General features: G+C 32.9%; 1 protein-coding gene across 15 annotated transcripts in view; it reads left to right on the plus strand.

Annotated features, from left to right (window-relative positions):
- Positions 1-25783, plus strand: part of STXBP5L (syntaxin binding protein 5L) — a 466532-nt gene that overhangs the window by 353096 nt on the left and 87653 nt on the right. For 11 of the 15 annotated variants that reach the window (XM_055568317.1, XM_055568318.1, XM_055568320.1 and 8 more), the window contains 2 exons: positions 16439-16504; positions 24310-24402. In XM_055568317.1, the coding sequence (XP_055424292.1) occupies positions 16439-16504; positions 24310-24402 (159 nt within the window). The remainder of the gene's footprint in view (positions 1-16438; positions 16505-24309; positions 24403-25783) is intronic. The other 4 variants (XM_055568321.1, XM_055568329.1, XM_055568330.1 and 1 more) reach the window with 1 other exon arrangement.

Below are 25783 nucleotides of genomic sequence, written 5' to 3' on the forward strand. Positions count from 1 at the left end.
GCTTAGGGTAGAACATTGTCAGAAACTGTGCTTATGTATCAGTTTCTAGTTATGCAATGAGGGAATCCATTGGAAAGTTTCAATCCTATGTATAGATATTTTCTTTCTTTCACTGCATAGTTTTTTCAGAGTATGGGGAGTCATAACAGATCCTGGATACACAAATCAGAAGCATAAAGAAAAACTGGAGAAAAGGGGGGAAGATAATAGAGGAGAATTAGAAAAGAGAGTCAAATATTTTTAAAAAATGATTGGAGAAAGTCAGGAAAGAAGGAAGAGTAAAACAAATAAGAGGAATGCCTCAAAGAACAAATGAATGGGAAAAGTCCATTCATTTAAAGAATATTTATTAAGTATCATCTGTGTCAAATATTTTTTTGGTACTAGATATTTAATGAATAAAATAATTATGGTCTCTTCCCTCAATTTATAAGAGAAAACATACAAAGAAATTTCTAGACATACAATTATAGTTGAAAAAAGATAATGCTATCAAAGAAAGAAAATGGAAAAAAGGCTGATTTTTGAATGTGTTGTCAGTGAAGGCCTATCTGAGGAAGAAGCATTTAAGTGAATCCTTACAAGAAGGAATAAGACAAAGCTTTGAACTTACAGTTCTGAACAAGATAGAATAACAGGGACAAGGTTTAACATCCTTCCCCAAACACACAAACATAAACAGCCATAATGAATGAAACTGTGGTTTTCAAGACATGGAACATCAGGCAATGAAAACCAGTAATTTCTGGCAGATGAGAAACAAAAGAAGTGAACTCTATAACCGTACCTGTTTACTGCCCTGAGAGAGTTTCTAGATTGCAGCAGAGGGACGAGGGGGAAACCCAAGAGGAAACCAGCTCCCTATGTCGAGAAGATGGGGATGAGAAACCAGGGAAACCAAAGCAGCTCCAGCACATAAGGAGAGGATCCCAGAGATCTACAGTTCCCTCCTTGAACAAAGTACCATACATATTCTGTAGCTATCCTGGGACAAGAACCATCTGAAAGGACTAAAGGAAATGGTACCCAACACTCAAACAATGGAAATAGTATCTATTTTTTACCACCAGGCAGACTAGAAAAATATCAATGTAATTCATATCCACTTCTAATTAACATTGTACTGGGGATTCTAGCCAGTATAGTCAGGCAAGAAAAATAAAAGTTATCCAGAATGGAAAAGAAGTTAAATCATCTTTTTTCATAGACAACATGATCATCTATGAAGAAAATCTAATAAAGTCTACAAAAAAGCTACTAGAACTAATAAGTGAATTTAACAAAGTACAGGATATAAGGTTGATATACAAAAAATCAATTTTATTTCTGTCAACCTGTAACATTTAGTCATAAATTAAACAACAAATGTGAAAGACTCATGCATTGAAAACCAGAAAACATTTCTGAAAGAAGTTAAAGACCTAAAAAAAATGAAGAATTACATGTATCAATATTATTAAGATATCGGTTCTTTCCCAATTGATCTGTAGTTCAGTTTAGTCCCAATAAATATTCTGTAGACTTTTTAATAGAAATTGACAAACTGATTCTAAGCCCATATAGAAATGCAAAGGATTTAGAGTAGCCAAAGAATATTACTCTTTAAAAAGAATGATCTTGAAGAACCAACACCACCTAATCAAGACTTTTTTAAAAATTAGTGTTACAGTAGGGGAAGGAGAGAGGGGGACGGATCGCGAAAGTAGCATTGATATATGCTACATGATATATATGTATACACTACCATGTGTAAAATAAATAGTTTGTGGGAAGTTGCTATGTAACACAGGGAGCTCAGCCCAATGCTTTTGATGACCTAGAGGGGTGGGATGGGGTGTGGGGTGGGAGGGAGGTTCAAGAGAGAGGGGATATATGTATACATAGGGCTGATTCATGTTGTTGTATGGCAGAAACCAACACAACAATGTAAGGCAATTATCCTACAATAAAAAATAAATTTCAACATAAATAAAATTAGTGTTACTGAGTCAGGTTGGTATTGATCCAAAGACAAATATGTCAGTGGAACTCAACAGAGACTCCCGAGATACACCTACACATATACAGAACGCTGATCTTTCTACAAAGGTGCAAAGGCAGTTACGTAGAGAAAGAATAGTCTTTTCTATTAACTGTATTTAAACAACTGAATATCCTTTTGTAAAAAAAAAATTATTTTGATTCATACTTTGTACTAAATTTTAATGATTTACAGTGGTTAATAAGCTTTGATATAAAACTTAAAACCATAAATCTAGGGGAAAAGGAGAAAATTTTGTGACCTTAGGCAAAAATGTTTTAGAGAATATACTAATGTCATGTTTCATAAAGGAACAAACATACATATAAATCAGATTTCTTCAAAAGTAAACATTTTTGCCCTTTAAAAGATACTTCTGAGAATGAAAAGTTAAATCATATACTAGGAGAAAATATTTGCAAAGTGTATATCTGATTAAGGACTTGTATCTAGAATTTATTATTTTCTAAAAACTCAATAATAAGAAAGCAAGCAACCCAATAAAAATGTGAGTCAAAGATGTGAATAAATAATTCAAAAATGAAAATTGTGATTAAAAAATAAGCATATAAAAGATTCTGAACATTCATTGTTAAGAAAATCAAAACTACAATAAGATAATAATACATTATAGTGGCTAAAATTAAAAAGAGTGATCATACCAAGAACTGGCAAGAATGCAAAGGAAATATAAAACTATTGGTGCGAATGTACAATGGTATAAAACCATTTGGCAGGTTCTTAAAGATTTAAACATATACTTAATATGACCTAGCCAGTTTATATACATGTAGTTATCATAGTTACCCTCAATAAATGAAAGCATGTATCCATACAAAGACATTCACAGCAACCAGAAGATTCAAACATCTTTAGTAGTCAAAAACTGAAATATCTAAAGTCTCCATCGAAAGTTCAGTGAATAAGCAAACCTCATATATATGTTCAGTAGTTTACTATGCAGCAGTAAAAAGTCATGCACTACTGATATGTGCTATACCATGGATGAACCTCAAAATAATTACATGGAGTAAGAGAAAACAGATAAAAAAGGGCATGTATTGTATGATTCCATTTATATAAAAAATCCTAGGAAATGAAAACTAATGCAGAGTGACAGAAAGCAGATCCACAGTTGCCTGGGGATAGAGAGGGGGCTGGAAGGGAGGGTTATAAAAGGACACAAAGAAGTTCTTGGACATGATGGATACATTTATTATCTTGATTGTTAAGATTTATCAAATTAAATACTTTGTAAACTGGCCGATTAAACCTCAAAGAGTTATTAAAAAAAAAAAAAAAAAAGAGCTGGTCACATGAAAGGCAGAGAGCAGTATGTTCCAGGCAGAGTGGAGAGCTTGTAAGAAGGTTCTAAAGTGGTTAAGGACTTTATCTTCTAGAAATAGAAAGAAGGTCAAGGAGTCTGTGGATGTAGTGATTGACAGGAAAAGTGGGTTAATATTTTGATGTCTAGATGAACAGGGACAAAATCATACAAATTTCTGAAGCAGTTATGAGAAAACAGTTTCATTTTGAGCAAGAAAATGATAGGCTTTGATTTATATCTTAAAAATATTACCCACACTGCTGAATGAAAAAAAACCTGCGAGGCCAAAAAAGAATGAAAGCAAATATACCAGTTGGAGGGCCAATATTATACTCCAGGCAAGAAATGAAGGTAACTTTGACTAGGGTGATAGCAGTGTTGTTGGAGGAAAACAGGTGCAAGAATCATTAACACTTACAGAGCTACTAACTGCAATTTAATTTGGGATATCAGAAAGTACAATAAAAGATTATTTCCCAAATCTGGGCTTGAGCCAAGGACTGTATCATGATATTATTTACAAAGATGAAGAAGCTAGGGTTAGTGCATGGCATGGTGGTAGGGACTAGAGTTGAGTTTTAGACTTGCTAAATTTTGATATTGGAGAAGGCAATGGCAACCCAACCTGTTATGAAGTGAAGATGACAAGTGGACAGGTAAAGAAATCAAATTTACATACATATACAAATTTAGTATGTAGTGGTGGTTCTGGAGGGAGTAGAAGGGAAGTGAGGGTTTGTGAACAGAGACAACAGGAATTACATTTAATTTCCAAAGGAAGAAGAGTAGCTGGCAGAGAAGACTTGCCAGAGAGAAGATAAGAAATGAGGAGACTATTGAAAAAACCATAATAAAGGGGGATATTTCAAGAAGTGGTCAGCCACATCAAATGATATAGTAGGTTTAAGTTCAGAAAAGTGATTAGTGGGTGTTGTGCTGTGAAGGTTATTAGTGACCCTTTACAAAGTAGTTTTGGAAAAGTATTGGGATAGAAACCACAATTATTTTAGACTAAGGAGTGGCAATGAGGAAACAGCACAAGTAAATAACTCTTTCGAGATGTTTGGTTATGAAGGGGTGCCAAAAATAGGTCAGTACTTGTATAGGAAGAAAGTGTTAAGAGGAGAATATTTTTCATTTTAGATAAAGAGCATATTTTTAAGTTGATGTGACTATTGAATGATCCACAGAGAAAGAGAGATTGATGATAAGGGACAAAGGGAAGAAGAAGAAGTAAAATCCCTCAGAAAAGTGAGAGGGGAGGATATCAGAGCATATGTACAAAAATTAGTATCCAAGAGGAAGCTTTCTCTATTGTAATAGGTACATAAAAGGAAAAAGCTACAGAATCAGAGGGTATAATTTGTAATCATAACAAATTACAAAATGTATGATTTGGTTGAGAAATTAAACAAGTGATTTTTGCATCTCTGTTTTTCAGCTCTGTATTTTAATGGGTGTCCTTTATTTTTGAAATCAGTTTTACAGAGTGTTTTCTTACTCCAGACTGTATGGAAAAGCACACTGGTCTGTAATTAGTAGGTAAAATATAAGGTTCCATCTTTGAATTCTATGAACAAAGAATAAAAAATAAGAGAGATATTACTTACTTAGATGTGCGTTTTCTAGAGTTTAACAGTCATCTTGTGTAAGTCAAACAAATAAAACAGCTAATATAATTTAGAGCAGTGGTTCTCAACTCAGTATGATTTTGTCCCCCAGGGGACATTTGGCAATGTCTGGAAACATTTTTGGTTGTTACGACTTGGGGAAGGAGTGCTCTACTGGCATCTAGTGGGTAAAAGTAGAAAATTCATGCAGTCTGAAAGTGCTTGCATTCAGGGGTTATTATAGAATCTGACCCAAGCTGAATTAAACTATCTGAAACTGCATCTCAACCCTCTTTCTCCACAAATACTGGGAATATTAGGAATCAGCCCGTTAAAAAAGTGAATAGGGAAGTTTGAGGGTTGGATTGAGGAGCAAAGATTTTGAAGGGAAACTGAATCTAATTAAAGCTTAGGCCAGCCACAGCTCAGCTCAGTACTCTCTAGAATCCAGATGATTAGCACTTCACTTGAGCAGTCTGACAAAGGATAAAAATTTGTAAGCCTGTAAAAAACTTAAGCAACTCTCTTAACCAAACTGACCTGACATAAATAGACACCTGCATCATATTAATGAAAATACACTTTTTTTTTGTAACCTGGAACATTCACAAATATGGACTGTCATGAAACAATAATTAACATCAAGCACAGTGTGTTTTCTAATCATAAAAGAAATTAAATTAGAAATCAATAGCAGAAATATGTCTTAAAATCTCCAAATATTTCAAAATTAAGAATAGCTCATGTCTTGAAGAAATCATAAGGGAATTTTTTAAATTATTTTTTAACTTAGTGAAAGTATAAACACAAAATACCAAAATTTGTGATACTCAGATATTACTAAAGTAGTACCTAATGGAAAGTTTAGAACACTAGAAGCTTAAATTAGAAAAAAGGATCTCAAATCAATAATCTAAAAAAACTTCTTAGTTAAAATACTGAAAAAGAATAGTGTAACCCAAAGTAAACAAAGGAAAGAAATTAAATCAGTGAAATAGTGAAATGAAATCAGTGAAATAGAGGGCAAAAGATAGAGTAGATCAATAATACCACAAGATAATTCTTAAAAAAAAAAAAATTACTATGATCTATAAAACCCTAGTAAGACTGATCAAGAAAGAAGAAAAGCATAAATAACCAAATGTAGATGAAATTAAGAGATTTCTTGAAAGGAAAAAAATTATAAAAAGTGACAAATTTTTAAAAGTGACAAACACATTGGAAAATATAAATAGACTCATGTTAACATTTTTTTCTATTCAAAGTTAAATATTCACAGCAAAGAAAACTACCCTATACAGGATTGATTTTTCAGATACCAACCTGAGAAGCACCAGGGATACATTCTACAGAGAGAAAGCATAACTGGTAAAACCTGTTTTTAAAAAACCAATCAGTCTCTGGTAATTGTCCTAAGAGGACGCAGAAAATGAAAAAGCATTGATTCAAGAAACTATACTGAAACTTGGTTTAAAAAGTGAGAGTTTATAGACCTGAGGCACAACTTGCACTGTACCTCTCCTTCCTTCAAGTTGCCAGCATTTCCTGCTCTCTCTAACTCAAAGTTGAAAAGTCCAAATTCCTGCTGAGTGTGGTCAAGAGGTCAGAGGCTCCTTTCCCCTGCCAGTCCCAAACTAATAGGACAGAAGTTCTACTCCAGGTATGGCAAGTCAAAAATGCTGAGGTTCTGACTGTTCTCACACCAGCATGCTCATAAGGCAGAAGTTTCATGCCAAAAAAAAGTCAAACAGAAAATCAGAGGTTACCACCTCTACCCCAGCCTAGTGACTTAGAGGTTTTGCTCAAGGGATGAGATAGTCTATCAGAACTGTGAATTCTGATGCTCTCTCCAAACAAACTAGCTTAATTTAAAACAATTTGAGAAATTCAAGCATAAAAATGCCCTCAAAACTGATGAAGTATTTGATAGAAATAAAATAAGAGGTAGGTAGTTCCTCTTAATTAAGAGTAACCAGCTAGAACATAGTCAGCTGGTTCACTGGAGAGAACCTAGAAAAGAGATAGCTAAGACAACTTCTCCTGAGGTTTGAATAAACCTCCAAGAACGGCTTCAAATATGACCCTTGTCCAAATTTAATGTTGGAATAATATATGGGCCAGGGTGTTCTCTAAAATAGCAGAGTAATCACTTGGCTGTAATTGTGATACCTAATAGCTAGAAGTGATATCAACAAAGACAGACAGCCTTCCAGAGAGTCCAGGGAAAGCATCAAAGAGAGCCCTGCTGGAAAAAACCACTGCTGTCTCAGAGTGACTATGTACACTGAAGGCTGAACCTTCTGAGGACAATATCAAAGCCTTCACAAGGTAAGGAAAGTAAATTTCGCTAAAATAGTCTAGCCAGATTACTAAACAAATAAGCAAATAACAATAAAATCCAGAAATGGGGAGTGAAATCAGTAATCAGCATCCAGAATTGCTATATTGCCTAAAATGTCCAGCTAACAAAATATTATATGAGACTTGCAAAGAAATAGGCAAGTGTTACCTATTCACAGGAAAAAGCAAGGAAACAGACATTGCCTCTGAGAGGGCCCAGATGTTGAATTTAACAAAGACCTCACAGCAACTTTTAAAAATATGTTTAAAGAACTACAGAAGGAAGGGAAACTATGATGATAATGCCCCATCAAATAGATAATACCAATAAGACATGGAAGTTACAGAACAAAGCAAATGGATCTTAGACCATACATAATAATTAACTCAAAATGGATAAAAGACTTAAATGTAAGATCTGAAACCATAAAACTCCTACAAGAAAACATAAGTGGTAAATTCTGTGACATGGGTATTGGCAGTGATTTTTTTTTTTTTTGGATTTCACCCCCAAACCAAAGAAAATGTAATAAAAAATAAACAAGTGGGATTACATCAAAAAAAGGAAATGCCTATTCTTTTGCAATTCTTCCCAAAAAATTACAGAGGAAGCAACACTCCCAACCTCTTTTTATGATGAGGCCACTATCACCCTCATACCAAAACCAGACTAAGATACCACCAAAAAAGAATATTAGACGCCAATAACACTGATGAACACAGATGCAAAATCCTCCACTAAATACTAGCAAACTGAATCCAACAATATGTTAAAAGAATCATACACCATGATCCAGTGGGGTTTATCACAGGGATGCAAGGCTGTTTCAGTATCCAAAAATAAATCAGTGTTATATCATATTAACAAATTGAAGAATAAAAACCATATGATCATCTCAATAGATGCAGAAAAAGCTTTTGATAAAATTCAATACCCGTTTAAGATAAAAAGTCTCCAGAGAATGGGGATAGAGGGAACATACCTCAACACAATAAAGGTCATCACTGACCTGCAGATAACATCATACTCAGTGGTGAAAAGCTGAAAGCATTCCCTCTAAGATCAGGAATCAGGCAAGAATGTCCACTGTCATTTTTATTCAGCATAGTTTTAGAAGTCCTAGCAACAGCAATCAGAGAAAAAATAAAAGGAATCCAAATTGGAAAAAAGAAGTGAAACTGTCACTGTTTGCAGGTGACTTGATACTATACATATAAAAATCCTAAAGATGCTACCAGAAAACTACTAGATCTCATAAATGAATGTGGTAAATAAATTTGGTTGCAAGATCAAAATTAATACACAGAAATCACTTGCATTCAGTTACAATGAGACATCAGAAAGAAAAATTAAGAAAATAATCCCATTTACCATCTCACCAAAAAGGAATAAAATAACCAGGAATAAATTTACCTAAGGAAGCAAAAGACTTGTACTCTTAAACCTGTAAAGAAAGTAAAGACAACACAAATGTTCTTTGATTGAAAGAATAAATACTGTCAAAATGACTATACTACAGATTCAGTGCAATCCCTATCAAATTACTAATGCCTGTTTTTGAAGAACTAGAACAAAAAAAGTTTACAATTTGTGTGGAAAAACAAAAGACCATGGATAGCCAAAGGAATTTTAGGTAAAAAAATGGAGTTGGAAGAATCAGGCTCCCTGACTTCAGACCATACTACAAATCTTCAGTAATCAAAGCAGTATGGTACTGACACAAAACAGGAAATATAGATGAATGGAACAGGATAGAAAGACAAGAGATAAACCATATACCCCTGGTCACTACTCTATGATAAAGGAAGCAAGAATATACAATGGAGAAAAGGTCGTTTCTTCAGTAAGTGCTGCTGGGAAAACTGGACAGCTACATGTAAATGAATAAAATTAGAACACTCCCTAACACCATATGGGCTTTCCTGGTGGGTTCAGTGGTAAAGAATTCACCTGCCAATGAAGGAGACGTGGGTCAGGAAGATCCCCTGAAGGAGGAAATGGCAACCCACTTCAATATTCTTGCCTGGGAAATCCCATGGATGGAGGAGCCTGGCAGGCTACAATCCATGGGGTTGCAAAAGAGTTGGACATGATTTAGTGACTAAACAACAATACCATACACAAAAACTCAAAATGGATTAAAGACCTAAATGTAAGGCCGATACTATAAAAGTCTTTCAGGAAAACATAGGACGATCACTCCTTGACAAAAATCACAGCCAGATCTTTTTCAATTCACCTCTTAGAATAATGAAAAAACAAAAATAAACAAATGGGACCTAATTAATCTTAAAAGCTTTTGCACAGCAAACTATAAGTGAAACAAAAAGATATCCCTCAGAATGGGAGAATATATCTGCAAAGAAACCAACAAGGGATTTATCTTCAAAGTATACAAACAGCCCATGAATCTCAATATTAAAACAATCAAAAAATGGGCAGGGGGCTTCCCTGGTGGTCCAGTGGTTAAGAATCCACCTGCCAATGCAGCAGACATGGGTTCAGTCCCTGGTCAGGGAACATCCCACCATGAAGCAACTAAGTCTGTGGGCCACAACTACTGAAGGCTGTGTGCCCGAGAGCCCATGCTCCTCACTCAGCAAGAGAAGCCACCATGATCAGAAGCCTGCATTTTGTAATGAAGAGTAGACCCCACTCACCACAATTAGAGAAGGCCCTCATGCAGCAACAAAGGCTGAGTACAGGCAAAAAGCAAGTAAATAATTTTTTTTTTAAATATTAAAACTGGCAAAAGATCTAAATAGACATTTCTCCAGAGAAGACACACAGATGGCTAAAAAGCACATGAAACGATGCTCAACATCACTAATAATCAGAGAAATGCACATCAAAACCACAATGAAGTATTACCTTAACATTAGTCAGAATGGCTATCATCAAATATCTACAAACAATAAATGCTGAAGAGGGTGTGGAGAAAAAGAATCCTCCTACACTGTTGATGGGAGTGCATACTGATACAGCTACTACAGAGAACAGTATGAAAGTTCCTTCAAAAACCAGAAATAGAACTATTATAAGATCTAGCAATCCCACTTCTGGGCATATATCCTGGAAAACCATTATTAGAAAAGATAAAGATACATGCACCCCAGTGTTCATAGCAGCACTGTTTACAATAGCCAAGACATGAAAGCAATGTAAGTGTCCATCGACAGATAAATACATAAAGAAGATGTGGTACATATATACAATGGAATGTTACTCAGTCATAAAGTGAAGTGAAAGTCGCTCAGTCGTGTCTAACTGTTTGCAACCCCATGGACTATACATGGAATTCTCCAGGCCAGAATACTGGAGTGGGTAGCCTTTCCCTTCTCCAGGAGATCTTCCCAACCCAGGAATCCAACTCAGGTCTCCGGCATTGCAGGTGGATTCTTTACCAGCTGAGCCATAAGGCAAGCCCTTAACCATAAAGAACGAAATAATGTCATTGCAGCAACATGGATGGACCTAGAGATTATCATACTAAGTGAAGTAAGTCAGATAAAGATAAATAACGTATATTACTCATATGTGGAATCAATAATGTTATATAAATGAACTTATTTACAAATCAGAAACAGACTTATTAAAAACAAATTTATGGTTACCAAAGGGGAAATGAATGTGTATGGGAGTGGGTGAGATAAATTAGGACCTTGAAATTAGCATACACATACTACAATATACAAAATAGATAATGTAGAAGGATCTACTGTATAGCACAGGCAACTCTACTAAATATTCTGTGATAACCTGTATGAGAAAAGAATCTGAAAAAAGAATTAATATGGATGTACAAACAAATCATTTTGCTATGTAACTAATCACTTCGCTGTGAAACTAACACACAAAATTTAAAATTGAAGTATACTTCAATAAATTTTAAAAAAGAAAAGGTGCATCATCAGGGAAATGCAAATTAAAATTACAATGAGGAATTACCTCGGACCTCTTAGAGTGGCTATTATAAAAAATACAGGAAATAACGAATGTTGACAAGGACATGGATAAAAGGGAACTTTTGCACTGTCGGTGGGAAAAAAATTGGTTCAAGCACTGTGATAAATAGTATGGTAGTTTATCAAAAAATTAGAAATGGAACTACTATATGATCTAGCAATTCCACTTCTGAGTATGTATCCAAAGAAAATGAAAACACTGAAAAAGATACATGCACCCTCATGCTTATTGCAGCATTATTTAAAATAGCTAAGATACAGAAACAACTTAAGTGATCATCGATGATGAATGGATAAAGACAATATGCAATGGAATATTAATTCAGCCATAAAAAAAGAAATCTTGCCTTTGTGAAAACATGAGTGGCTCTTGAGGCCAATATGCTAAGTGAATTATGTCAAACAGAGAAAGACAAATACTGTATATTACATATATATGGAACCTAAAAACAAACAAAAACTGCAAAAAAAATAAGCTGATATATACAGAGAACATATTGGTGGTTGTCAGAGGAGTGAGCAAGAGGAGATGAAATAGGTGATAGGGTTCTAGAAAAAGAACCAAATGGAAATTCTAGTGTTGCAAAGTATAATAAATGAAGAGAAAAATTCAGTAGAGGAACTCAATAGTAGATTGAACTAGCAGAAATAAGAATCAGCAAATTGGAAGGTAGGTTGATAGAAATTACACATTCTTAAGAACAGAGAAAAATGCAGAAAATTAACAAACTTTAGAGAAGTATGGGACACTTAAATGCACCAATATGTCCATAATAAAGTAGTAGAATAAAGAAAGAGAGAAAAAGAACATGAAAACTTCCAGAATTTGAAGAAGTCCAGGTAGAATAAAAGCAAAGATACCACACTGATGCACATCATAGTAAAAATGCTGGAAAACTAGAAAATGTTAAAAGTAACAGAAAAATGACTTATTACGTATGACTCAAAAAATAGGACAGACACGGGAAGCCAGAAGACTTTAGGGTGACATTTTCAAAGTGCTAAAAGGAAAAGAAAAATATAAAGATTCTTATCACCAGCAAAACCACATTCAAAAATGTAGGTTAAATAAAGATATTCCCAGAAAGGCTTATGGCCGAAATATTTACTTATAATTACACTAATGCTATTAGCTATATTATTTGTATTTTGGCTGCTTTACAAGATTATTGCTTATTTTATTATTATTAAAAAAAAAAAAAAGGTATTCCCAGATAAACAAAAACAGAATTTTCTTCTAGCAAAGAAAGTGAAGTCGCTCAGTCATGTCTGACTCTTTGCAACCCCATGGATGGGGGCTGTAGTCTACCAGGCTCCTCCCTCCATGGGATTCTCCAGGCAAGAGTACTGGAGTGGGTTGCCATTTCCTTCTCGAGGGGATCTTCCCGACCCAGGGATCAAACCCAGATCTCCCGCATTCCAAGCAGACACCTTAACCTCTGAGCCACTTTTCTTCTAGCAAAGCCATCCTCAAAGAATTACTGAGGGAGATCTTCAGGCTGAAAGAAAGTGACGCAAATGGTAATTTGAATCTAGACAAAGAAACAACACTGTTATGGTAGTTATAAACTAATAAATGTGTATTTCTTCTCTTAACTGATTTAAAAAGCAATTTCTGAAACTATATGTATAAAATTCTATTGGTAGGCCAATAATATATAGAAATGTAATATGTTTTCCAATAACACAAAGAAGGTGGTGGGATAAAAGTTGTATTGATATCTGAGTAAGTAGATGATGGCTCTACCAGAACAAATGAAGCCAGAATGGTAAATCAGAAGGTTAATATATAAACTTATAAATATATGTTTGTTCTCTTCTCTTGACTTTTATAAAAAATAAAATTATATAAAGCAATAATTATAGCAATATGTTGTTGGGGTTTGTAATACATATGGATATAATATGTATACCAGTAATAGCATATAACAGAGGAAGAAGAAATGGTGCTACAAGAATAACGTTTCTATATCTACTGGAATTTAGTATACATCAGAAGTAGATGCTTACAAGATGTATATGTTAAGTCTCAGAATAACCACTAAGAGCTCCAAAAATATAGGGTAAAATTTATCACTTTACTATCTAAATATCACTTAAGTATTTAAATATTTACTTAAGTACAACACATCAATAAGGAAGAATTAGAAGAATAGAAATACATGAGTTATGCAGGAAACCTAAAATGACACATGTAACCCTGTATCACTAAAATAACATTTAATGTGGATAGATAATAATAAAAAAAAAAATCAAAAGATTGTTGAGCTGAATTTTTAAATAAATCAAGATCCAATTCCATGCTGTCTGAAGGTGACACCAAAAGATACAAATGGGAAAAGTAAAAGGATAGAAAAATATCACACAAACAGCAAACATTAAAAAAAAACAACAACAACTGGAATAGCTATACTAATATCAGACAAAAAGATTTTGAATAAAAAATTTTTATTAAAGAGGTACATTTAAAGTGATAAAAATGGTCAGTATATCAAGAAGATGTAACAAACCTAACAACTAGCTTCCCTAACAGCTCAGTTGGTAAACAATCCACCTGCAATGCAGGAGAGGCCAGTTCTATTCCTGGGTTGGGCTACCCACTCCAGTATTCATGGGCTTCCCTTGTGGCTCAGCTGGTAAAGAATTTGCCTGCAATGCAGGAGACCTGCGTTCATTCCCTGGGTTGGGAAGATCCCCTGAAGAAGGGAAAGGCTACCCACTCCAGTATTCTGGCCTGGAGAATTCCATGAACTATACAGTCCATGGGGTCACAGAGTCAGACACAACTGAACGACTTTCACTTCACTTCACTTCAGATACCTAACAACAGTTACAAAGTATTTGAAGCAATATCTGACAGACTCAAAGGGAGAAACAGACAATTCAGCAATTACTGGATATTTTAATACTCTACTTTTATTTTTTTTTCTTTTAAAATACAATTTACAAAATTTTTTTATTTTTTTATTTTCTTTTTCTTTTTTTAATTTAATTTTATTTTTATTTTTTTTTAATTTTTTTTAATTTAATTTTATTTTTAAACTTTACATAATTGTATTAGTTTTGCCAAATATCAAAATGAATCCACCACAGGTATACATGTGTTAACTTTACAAAATTGTATTAGTTTTGCCAAATATCAAAATGATCAAAATACTCTACTTTTAAATATAATACAAGAACTAGGCAGAAGGTCAAAAACTAAATAGAAGACTTGAAAAATGCCATGTGTAAGACCTCTGTACTCAAATCTACAGAAAGGAAATGTTTAAACATTATTTGGATGGAGGTACCATGTTTATGGGCTGGAAAACTCAATATTTTTAAGATGCTTATTCTACCAAATTTATCTATAAATTTATCAGAATTCACGAATAATCTAGCATACTCAGTTGGTAAAGAGTCTGCCTGCAATGCAGGAAACCCAGGTTCAATTCCTGTGTTGGGAAGATACCCTGGAGAAGGAAATGGCAACCCACTCCAGTATTCTTGCCTGGAGAATCCCTTGTTCAGAGGAGCCTGGCAGGCTACAGTCTGTGAGGTTGCAAGAGTTGGACTCGACTGAGTGACTAAGCACAACAACACAACATATCTTTTTATACAAATTGGCAAATTCTAAAAATGTATGTTAGAAATTCAAAGAATCTAGAATAACTAAAACATTTTGAAAAGAACAGAGTTGGAAGATTTCACTTCCTGATTACAAGATGTACTGTAAACCTACATTAATTAGATATTGTGGTAGTCAAAAAAAAAAAAAAAAAGACAAATAGACCAATGATTGTAGAAGAGAGAATCAAGAAATTGACCCATGCATACGTGGTCAATTTATTTTTGACTAAGGCGCTAATACAAATCAATTAGGAAAGGAAAATCTTTTTAACAAATAATGATGAAACAACTGGGCAAATAGGGGGAAAAATGGACCTTACTCCGTATCTCATACCATAGTCAGAATTAACTTGAGAAGAATTGTAGTCCTGAAAATGAAAGTTTCTTGAGAAAACAAAGAATAATATCTTCATTACCATGGGATAGGCAATGATTACTTATACAGGAAACAAAAAAATTCAAAATAAAAAAACAAATTGTCCTTAAGGTAAATTAATCTTGTGCTCATCAAAAGACATTTTATTGCCTTAAAGAAAATGGAATGATAAGTCACAAATGGAAGAAAATACTCACAATTACTTCTGATGAAAGACTCTTAAGCAAAATATATAAAGAATTCTGTTGAAGTTGGCACTACTCATTTCTGTAACCTTAAGTAAATAAATTTGCCAAACTTACAATTTCTTTTTTATAAACATAATGGCTGGGCTTAAGTGTCACAGTGGACATTTCTAAAATGCTATGAACTTTTTAATCTACAGCAAGTTTATTGGTATAAATTACATAAAGAAGAGGATGGTAGGAAAGGAATATGAATAAAGATCATTTCGGTATTGACAATAGCTTTTAAGTACCCCTAGGTATGGGGATTTACATTAAAGTAGAAACTCTATTTACAAAGAAAAAAAAGTGAAACTCTCCAACTAGGATAGGAAAATAATAAGGATATTTTATAAATGCCATAGGAATGTAGACTGGCAGATAGTGGGAATTACAAAATGTTTGTTAATCCATTGTGCCTGTCCTTGTGTTTTTCAGGAAAGTGACATTAGAATAAAGGAATATTAGAAATGAGGAAAATAGAGTGCTTATTATAAGAAGAAATTTGATACCATTGAACACATCACTTAGTATTTACTTAACTTTTATAAATAAGTATAATATTTCAAATTTGTAACATCTCCTTAAAGGTCTTTTAAAAAGCCAGTACCATTTCCCTTGGAAATGGGAGATTTCATTAGATCTTTTTTTAAAAGAAGTTCTAATTCATGTTATTCTTGGTCTATTTTCAGATGAAACTAGCTCATTTACTAAAATATTATTTGATATAAAAAATAAGAAAAGGGATCTTGTATTTTTCTACCATTATATTCAATTACCCTAAATATGTCAGTTATTGCTTCTCTTGTATCATTGTTAAAATTTTTCAAAATAATTGTCATAATATGAGCATAGAAAAGTTCTCACAGGGGAAAAACAAAGCTTTATTTTAAAACTTATAGGAAGTAATAATTATCCATGAAACATTAGAAAATTCCTCATGTTTTTTCATTTCATTTTCAGGCTTAACTGAGTTGAATGACAGTCCAGTTCCCCAGGAACTTGAGCGCTGCAAGTCTCCTACTTCAGGTAAACATGAGTGGTAATTTTCAGGCTTCTGGTAACTCATTGTAGTAATCCACTGCCTTATCTTCATAATTCTTGGGAAATTCATAATTTTGGCAATTAGGTATAATTTCATTTCTGAAATTCAACCATAAGCAAATTTGATTCTAAAATAAAATATAAATGTCTTAAAATATTTATGGCTTCCCAAAAAATTAAGATCAAAGGTATGAGTGCAATACTTTTAAAGACATTTTAAAGGAAGGTTATTCTATAGATATATTAGTAATGTTAAGTAAAAATTGATTATATTATGTAGAAATTGTCTTACAGCTGGAGCTTAATTAGTGGGAAATACACACTATAGGCAGAGGAACATAAGAAACCAGCCCTCTGGATCATAATTTTGAAACATATGTACTTGTTGGCAAAAAAAATTATAATATATGTTGGGAGTAAAACAAAGTGTGAGCCCATTATATTAAAAACATGAGTATAAAGGTTATTAGGAGTAAGTTTTTGCAACATTTGCAAAATTAAGGAGTAAGTTTTTAAAGTATGTGAAAAAAATTTAAACAGGTAGAAATTGGTGGTGGTAATCATTATGATTTGTTTTTTAAAAAAATTTATATTTACCTGATTTTAGTATTATATAAATCCTTAAGCACCAAAAAGTTAGGTATATCTTTGACATTGAACTGTAGGTCTGTTTTCATAGGGTACCCAAATATTATAATTCATTTTTATTTAAAAAATTATTTTAAAGTTCATGCAACTTTGTAAACAGTAATCTATAAAGCAGTGAATTTTCACCTTTAGAAATTCAGCTGGAATTGTGACATTTCTTCAATTTGCTCCCTTAAGAGTTGCTAGTTGTTTATTCTTTAGGAATGTAGATTGAGTAGAATCTAGTTGTGTCCTGTGTAAATTTCTGTTTTAATCATAGCCATTTAATCCTTATTGTACTGCTTTCATTTTAAGCATAGCCTCATACATTTACCCTTTCTTTCCATTGGTACCATCCTAATCTAGGTATTTATTATACCTATGATATCACAAAGATATTCTAATAAGTGTCTCTGTTTTCCATGTCTCCCTCTTAGAATTCATTTTGCATATCATGGTACAAAATTAATCTTCTTAAAATATTACTCTGATATATTCCTGCATCACAAATCTTCAATTAAAGTATAATTCAACATCCTGTATCGAATTTAGATAATTTAACCTCACTTAAAATTCTCATCCATAATCTGAATTTGAAAGTAACACATGTATTAGGTTACAACATCAAAAATGGAATAAAAAACTGTCCCTTTCATCTTTCTCCATGCATTGTTTCCATCCTCTTGAAAAAATAAACATTATTATTAGTTTGTTTATCCTTCTAGACAGTTTGTGTTTGTAAACAAAAAGAAGTAGGCTTTTGCTTTCTGTCTTATACAAAAACAGTGTATCGTATGCATTTCACCATACTTTGCTTGTTTCACTTTACAGTGTATCTTGCTTTCCATTTCATTATTTTCTTATTCTTATTTACATTATATGATATTGAGTAACATGTGTGTACTATAATTCATTTAATCACTTCACCAGTTAAAGTATCCTTAGTTCAGTACCAGTCTGTTGCTGTGTCAAACTGCTGCAGTAACTAAATGTTGTACAGGTATACCAAGTGGATGAATTCCTAAAATTGAACTTGCTGGGTCAAAGAGCATATACTCGTTTAATCTCCAGTTGCTCTCTTTGGGGTTTGTAACTTTTCATTCCTTCCAGCAATAACATGAAAATACTTGTTATCAAATTTTTAAATTTTTGCAAGTCTGTTTAGTAAAAGAGATATGTCAATGCAGTTTCAATTTACCTCTCACATATTGTAAGTGATATTGAATACCTTTTCATATATTTAAGAGCTCTTTAAATATTTTGTAAATTATCTATTCATATACTTTGCTCATTTTCTATAGGGTTGTTTATTCTTTTCATAATAATTAGTCTTCTTCATAAGTTAAAATTTTCTCTGTGACATGAGACCCAAATATTTTTCAATTTAACTTTTAACTTGGCTTATGGTATGTTTTACTGTAGTTTTTTTTTTTTTTTTTTTTAATAATCAGACATTGATCTTTTCCTTTAAGAACTTCTTTCTTTATGCCCAGCAATTTAAATACTATACATTATCTACTTTTTTTTTTAACATTTTAGAATTCCCCTGTCAATCATTTACCCATCATTACTTATTTGCATATTTATACTTTCTCTGAAATGTACGATGAACTTATGCAAAGATTGAGAGCCTTTCTTTAATTAGGCTACCAAGTAGCTGATCTATCTTCTGTTTATTTAAACAGAAACAATGGTTTTACTACTTTTTGTTTTTCTACCTTACTGATTTCTGCTTTTATCATTATTAGTACCCTCCTCTGTTTTCCTTCATTTTTCCCTGTCACCTTTTTGTGGTAGATGCTTACTTCATTTATATTTATTATTTCTTACATATTGATATAACAGGGCTAAATTTCTCTTTGAACTCTGCATTAAACATATAATACCTTTTGATATATTAAGATTGCGTTGAGTATTTTATATATAGTAAACAATTTGTTTTTATTTCTTTGACCCAACAGTTATTTAATGTAAGTGTGTGGCATTAGGCAGCTGAAAGTATTACCTTATTATGTCGTTCATGTCCTTACCTACATTTTGATTACTTGATTTGTCAAAGATGGGAAAAAGGCAAATTAAAATATTGTATTAATAATGTATTTCTATTTGTTCTTGTATCTTGTTTTTTATTCTTTATATTCATTTGGAAATATTCAAAGATATATGCATCCTTTATGTTAATCACCATTGTTCATATTATATTGTGTCCACCTGATATCACCTTTTTGCTATTAATACCACAACTCTAGCTTTTATTTGTAATTTCTTTTTGTATTTCTTGGCCTTACCTCTTTTGGGATAAACTTTTTTTTAACTGAGGTATAATATATAAACCTCAAAGTGCATAATTCTTAAGAGTTCAGGTAGACTAGTTTTTACAAATGAATACTCCATATAAACGTACCCATATCAAAAGATATGGAATGTTACTATATACCACTCTTTTGCCCCTCTCAGCCACTAACACCGACAAAGGTACCTACTATTCTGACTTTTATCATCATAAATTAGTTTTCTGGGTTTTGGACTATCAGATGAAATCATTCAATATTTACAATTTATTTTTTGCTTATTTTTTTCAAGATATATAATATTCATCTATGTTGCTGATATTTATTGATGTGTAATACTCCATTATACAAATATATCTCTATGCAGTTTATTATTGCTGAATATTTAGGTGGTTTTCAGTTGGGAGGTATTATAAGTAAAGCTGTTATGACCAATCTTGTACAATTTTTAGTACAAATATAACTTATCTCTGTGTTACATGTCTCTGGGAGTGGAGTTTTGGGGTTACAGGGTATGCATATGTTAAACTTCAGTAGATACTACTGAATTTTCTAAAGTGGTTACACCAATTTTACTTCCATTAATAGCATATAAAAGTTCTATTTGTTCCACATACTCGCCAATGTTTTTATTTTTCCAACTTCGGTCATTCTGAGGTATATATAGGACTATCTCACTGTGGAATCAAATTGCAATGCATGTCCCTGATGTCTAATGATTTTGATAAACTTCTTTTATGTTAATTGACTACTTTTAATATCATCTTTTATGAGATATTCAAGTCTTCTACTCATTGTTATTATGTTGCCAAGTTTTTCTTTTGGTAAGAAATTCTGCGTATGTGTATAGATAAGTACAACGAAGTACTTTTGTTGGGTGTATATAGAGTAAACTGTCTTCCCCCATTCTGTGCCTCACCTTTTACTCTCTTAAAGGTGGTCTTTTGATGAACAAAATATTTTAATGCTAATATTGCTCAATGTATCAATATATTTTTATTGTTAATGCTTTATGTGTTTTGTTTTTACAAACATCTTTGTCTACCCTAAGGTCATAAAACTATTTCCCTGTTTTCTAGGAGCCTCATTGTTTTACCTTCAATTTTAAGTTCAAGTTCCACTTGAAATGTATTTCTGTGTCTAATGTGAGGAAAGAGTCAAGGTTTATTACTTTCATTTAGGTATCCAGTTGATAAGGACTATTTATGAAAAAACTATCATTTCCTCTAGGCACTAAAATGGTACTTTTGTCACAAATTAGTGTACTCTACTGTGTATCTATGTTTCTAGACTTTATGTTCTATTTCATTTGCATGTTTATCTATCATTTATCCTACTCCATATTATTTTAACTGCTGTAGCTTTGCAGTATTGCTGATAGCATAGGTCCTTCAATTTTGTTTTTGTGGTTCTTATTCAAGAATGCTATAGTTATTTTAGGTCTTTTGTGTTTTCATATAACTTTTAGAAAAAAATTATCAGTTTGCACACAAATCGACACGCTTGGATAGTGACTACAGTTTCATTGTATCTGTAGATCAGTTCGTCAGAGCTGATATTCAACAATGAATTTTCCATTTGGTATCTTCATTTATTTCTTCTTTCAGTAATATTTTTATTTTTCTTTGTAGAGGTCTTACACATCTTTCATTACCTTTATTACTCAGTATTTGATTTTTTGTTGTGAATTTTTTAATATCTTTTTTTATGCCTTGTGGCTTTAATATAAAAGTAATTAATTTTGTGTATTGATATTATATCCAGAAAATTTGATAAACTTATTTAACTTCAGTAATTTGTCAGTTCTTTTAGATTATTTATGTATCTAATTATCCTCCACGGGGTCAAAGAGTCAGACACGACTGAGCGACTGAACTGACTCTGTTAAAAGGACAATTCTATTTCTTCTTTCTAAAGGAAGAAATCAGCTAGAACCTCCAAAACAATGTTGAATAGATGTGATGTTAGCAGATATCTTTTCTTTTTTCCAGTCTCAGGTATATGTCTTTCAAGATTTCATAGTTAATTATGAGGATAGCTACAGGTTTTTAATAGACATTCTGCTTTTAGTCCTCTGCCTTGGATGTTTCTTCTTTCATTAATGTTAAAGCAGATCTGGAAACACCATCACTTTTTTTTTTTTTTGGCAAAGCACTCAAAGGACTTTGCATGCAATCAAATAGATTGCTTCAAAACAGGAAGATTTTGACTACTTTTGTATTATGTTTTTTTGGAACAGAAATGCTTGACTAAGATTCATTACCACTTCAGTGCCTTATTTGAGAATGGTTTACTGGCAGGTCCCATTCTTCTTTGGACTTCCCTGGTGGCTCAGACAGTAAAGCGTCTGTCTATAATGTGAGAGACCTGGGTTCGATCCCTGGGTTGGGAAGGTTCCCTGGAGAAGGAAATGGCAACCCACTCTAGTACTCTTGCCTTGAAAATCCCATGGACAGAGGAGCTTGGTGCAGGCTACTATCCATGGGGTCGCAAAGAGTCGGGCACGACTGAGCAACTTCACTTTCACTTTCATTCTTCTTTACTAGCCATTTTAAACTATAAATAATCATGATTGAGGAATGATATTTTTTCTTACATTAGCTTTCTAATCACTGTATATATTTCTTAAAATATGTGAAGTTTATCTTTCTGGGGAAAATACTAACAGATTTTTTTTTTTAATTTTAATTTTTATTTTTTTTTAATTTTTTTTAATTTAATTTTATTTTTTAAACTTTACATAATTGTATTAGTTTTGCCAAATATCAAAATTGCTGGAAATAATGAATATTTGCTTATTCCATTTGTCATGAAAAAGGAAAAATAATTGTGTTATATTAATGGATCTTTTTAATCTCACAAAGGAGAATGTGTTCAACACTATTTCCAGCATACTATGCCAACAAATGTACATTAAAACACATTCTGCAATCTCTTGCTGTTGTAAAAATTGCTGCATTCAATCTAGATTATCAGGAAAGGTATAGTTAACAAATGAAGATTCTTAGCCCAATCAGATCTTAAAATGTAACCATGAAAAAAATATCATTTAAAATTTTAACAGTAGCTTTATAAAATTCATGATGTATATTATCTTTAGAGGTAGAAAAGAATGAAAATATAAACAGTTAAAATGTTTAGATAACTTACAAGTGATAGAATCAATATACCTGGTTAAGAATATTTGTAATACAATCTAACTTTTGAAAAACTAATAAAAACAGTCATGCCTCCTAGCAAGTCTCCTTGATTTATACTCTTAGGGAAATTTCATAGCTCTGATTAGTAATGATAATTATTATGTTTATATCTCAGTATATCTTCCTTTTTATGTATATATAGCATTTAAGAGCCAATATTCTTTTTTTCCGCATAATGCAGTGGATTTTAAGCTTAAAACCTGTATCAGAATCATATGAAGAATTTTTATTAAAACATAGATTGCTGAGTATGAGATTCGAATTCAATAAATCTAGAGTGGGGCCTGATAGTTTGCATTTCTAGCAAGTTCCCGGGTGGTACTAATGCTTCTGGTCTCTGGACCACTGGAGAACCTGACTCTATTAAATTTTTTTTTTTTACATTATTTGTTCAGTAGTTGCTTCCCTTCTTGGTTTCTGTTTTGGGATCCCAAACCCTCACCTATTTAAGTCTGCTAAAAAACATTAAAACCTTGACACAAATATCTCTGAGTAAGAGAGATCAGAAATAAAGAAAGCCAGAGACCAGTAATCATGTTATAACTCTGCTTTCTTACATGGATCTTAAACTCCCTTTTATGCCAATAAACTGAAAGTAATACAGGGTGAAGTTTCAGACTATTAAATATTTCCTTTAGGATAATGTGGGAGAACAGCATATGGATTGGGAGCTGAAAGGATCCCAATGAACCAATCAGAACATTGATATTCTCAGCTTTCAAGATAACAATCATTTCATATTATTCATTCACCCAACTGTTACATTCAAAAAGTAAGTCAAAGTGCCTATAGTTAGAGTGATATTATGATATCCAGAGAATAAACTAATGAACAAAATTAAAATATCCCGTGACAAATGGATCTGACAGTCTCGCTGCAGAAATAAACATTAAAGCAATAGTTATACAAATTATTATCTTTCCTTAAAGCTGTGTAACCATATTTCACTCACCAGGTAAGGTTGTGCAGTTTGGGTACTGCAGAAACATACTTCCCAAAGAGGTGAGCAGAAGCTAACATCAGCACTAGCTCCACCAAATCTGGAACAGGACTGCAACCCCTAAGAAAACCGTCCCTTTTCCTTTGGGCCAAGAGTTGAAAATTAATCAAGCCCTCAACTGTAGGGTTATGTCTGCACACAAGGTGTGCATTTTTCTAATTTGTTCTCCTTGAAGGTTTGCCTTTAAAAATCATTTTCTCAGTTTAACATTTTTTGGGGAGGGTTATCATTAGATTGTAATACTGCTGCTACCTATGCAGCCATCCATCCTCAAGATTCTCACTGTCTACAATATACAATAGCATAATATTTATCCCTTAAGATATCTTTATTAAAAATTAGCATGGAAACTAATGCCACAAAATGCTAAAACAAAAAAAAAAATCAGTTCTGTTCTCAAACCTGGGTTAAAACTAGGTCTTAGAGCCTAGTTTTAATGCCATTTCTGTGTAATTCTACATGTCTAGAACCCCATTACATCCTTCAAGAAAGAAAGCTTCTTCCTTTCAAAGTGTCCTCTGTTGGAATAGTATCAAAATACTCAGGTAAAGGCAGTTAAATTTTGTGCCTTCCAAATAGTTATTATGAAAGTCACCTCTAAGGTAAAAACTCTTGGTTCATTTGGGCTAAAAAATTACCCCATGCCAATAGTTTTTTATTCCCTTCCTTTAGGACTTGCTACCAGAACTCCCGAGGCAGCACCAGGCTTTTATAGGAATGAAATACCAGCTATGAGACAGAGGAATCAAGTACATCATTTGCCAGGTGAAAGTGAAAATTTCTTTTATGAACAAAGAAGCTATTATCTCCACAATTTGTTCCAAAACCTTTCTTATTTGTTGTGCTAAAAATACATCTCACTCATGGTGAATAAAGACCAATTTCCCTAAAGCAATGGTTAAAATTATAAATATGAACTTCATTAGATATACAGCAGGAATTCCTAAGGCTTTTGAAATGTGCCACAGAATTTTGATAGTGGGGTTTTCTACTTTAAATCTGGATCATTTCATCAGGCCTATAAGAAAATATGAAGTGGCCAACACAGAATTCAGGGAAAACCTAAGAGCCAAAAACTAGAGTAGTTTTGTAAAAATTCTCCTATATTTTTCATGATACAATTAAATATTTTCTGTGATCAGAAACAACTGTGATGCTCATGGAAACTCCAAAGAATTGCCCTCAAAGGGGCAATGTTCTATCAGAAATAGTAAGCAAAAAGAAAAATCCTATATATTTTATGCAGACTCATTGCATATTTGGTGCTATTCATAGGAACCAAATAAGAAGAGGGAGGGGACAGATGTACACCTATGACTGATTCATTTGACGTTTGACAGAAGACAACAAAATTCTGTAAAGCAATTATCCTTCAATTAGAAAATGAATAAAATTTTAAACAATACATAGCTTTCTTAAAATAGGCATTCATTATAAAATGACTTATGACTAGATTTACAGGCAAATTTGGCCTTGGAGTACAAAATGAAGCAGAGGAAAAGCTAACAGAGTTCTGCCAAGAGAACACACTGGTCATAGCAAACACCTTCTTCCACAACACAAGAGAAGACTCTACACATGGACATTACCAGATGGCCAACACCGAAATCAGATGGATTATATTCTTTGCAACCAAAGATGGAGAAGCTCTATACAGTCAGCAAAAACAAGACCAGAAGCTGACTGTGCTCAGATCATGAATTCCTTATTGCAAAATTCAGACTTAAACTGAAGAAAGTAGGAAAAACCACTCGACCATTCAGGTATGACCTGAATCAAATCCCTTACAATTATACAGTGGAAGTGACAAATAGATTCAATTAGATCTGATAGAGTGCCTAAAGAAATATGGACAGAAGTTCGTGACATTGTACAGGAGACAGTGATCAAGACCATCCCCAAGAAAAATGCAGAAAGGCAAAATGGTTGTCTGAGGAGGCCTTACATATAGCTGTGAAAAGAAGAGAAATTAAAGGCAAAGGAGAAAAGGAAAGATATACCCATTTGAATGCAGAGTTCCAAAGAATAGCAAGGAGAGAGAAGAAAGCCTTCCTCAGTGATAAATGCAAAGAAATAGAGGAAAACAACAGAATGGGAAAGACTAGAGATCTCTTCAAGAAAATTAGAGATAGCAAGGGAACATTTC

The sequence above is a fragment of the Bubalus kerabau genome, chromosome 2 (genome assembly GCF_029407905.1).
Source record: "Bubalus kerabau isolate K-KA32 ecotype Philippines breed swamp buffalo chromosome 2, PCC_UOA_SB_1v2, whole genome shotgun sequence".
Lineage (NCBI taxonomy): Eukaryota > Metazoa > Chordata > Mammalia > Artiodactyla > Bovidae > Bubalus > Bubalus kerabau.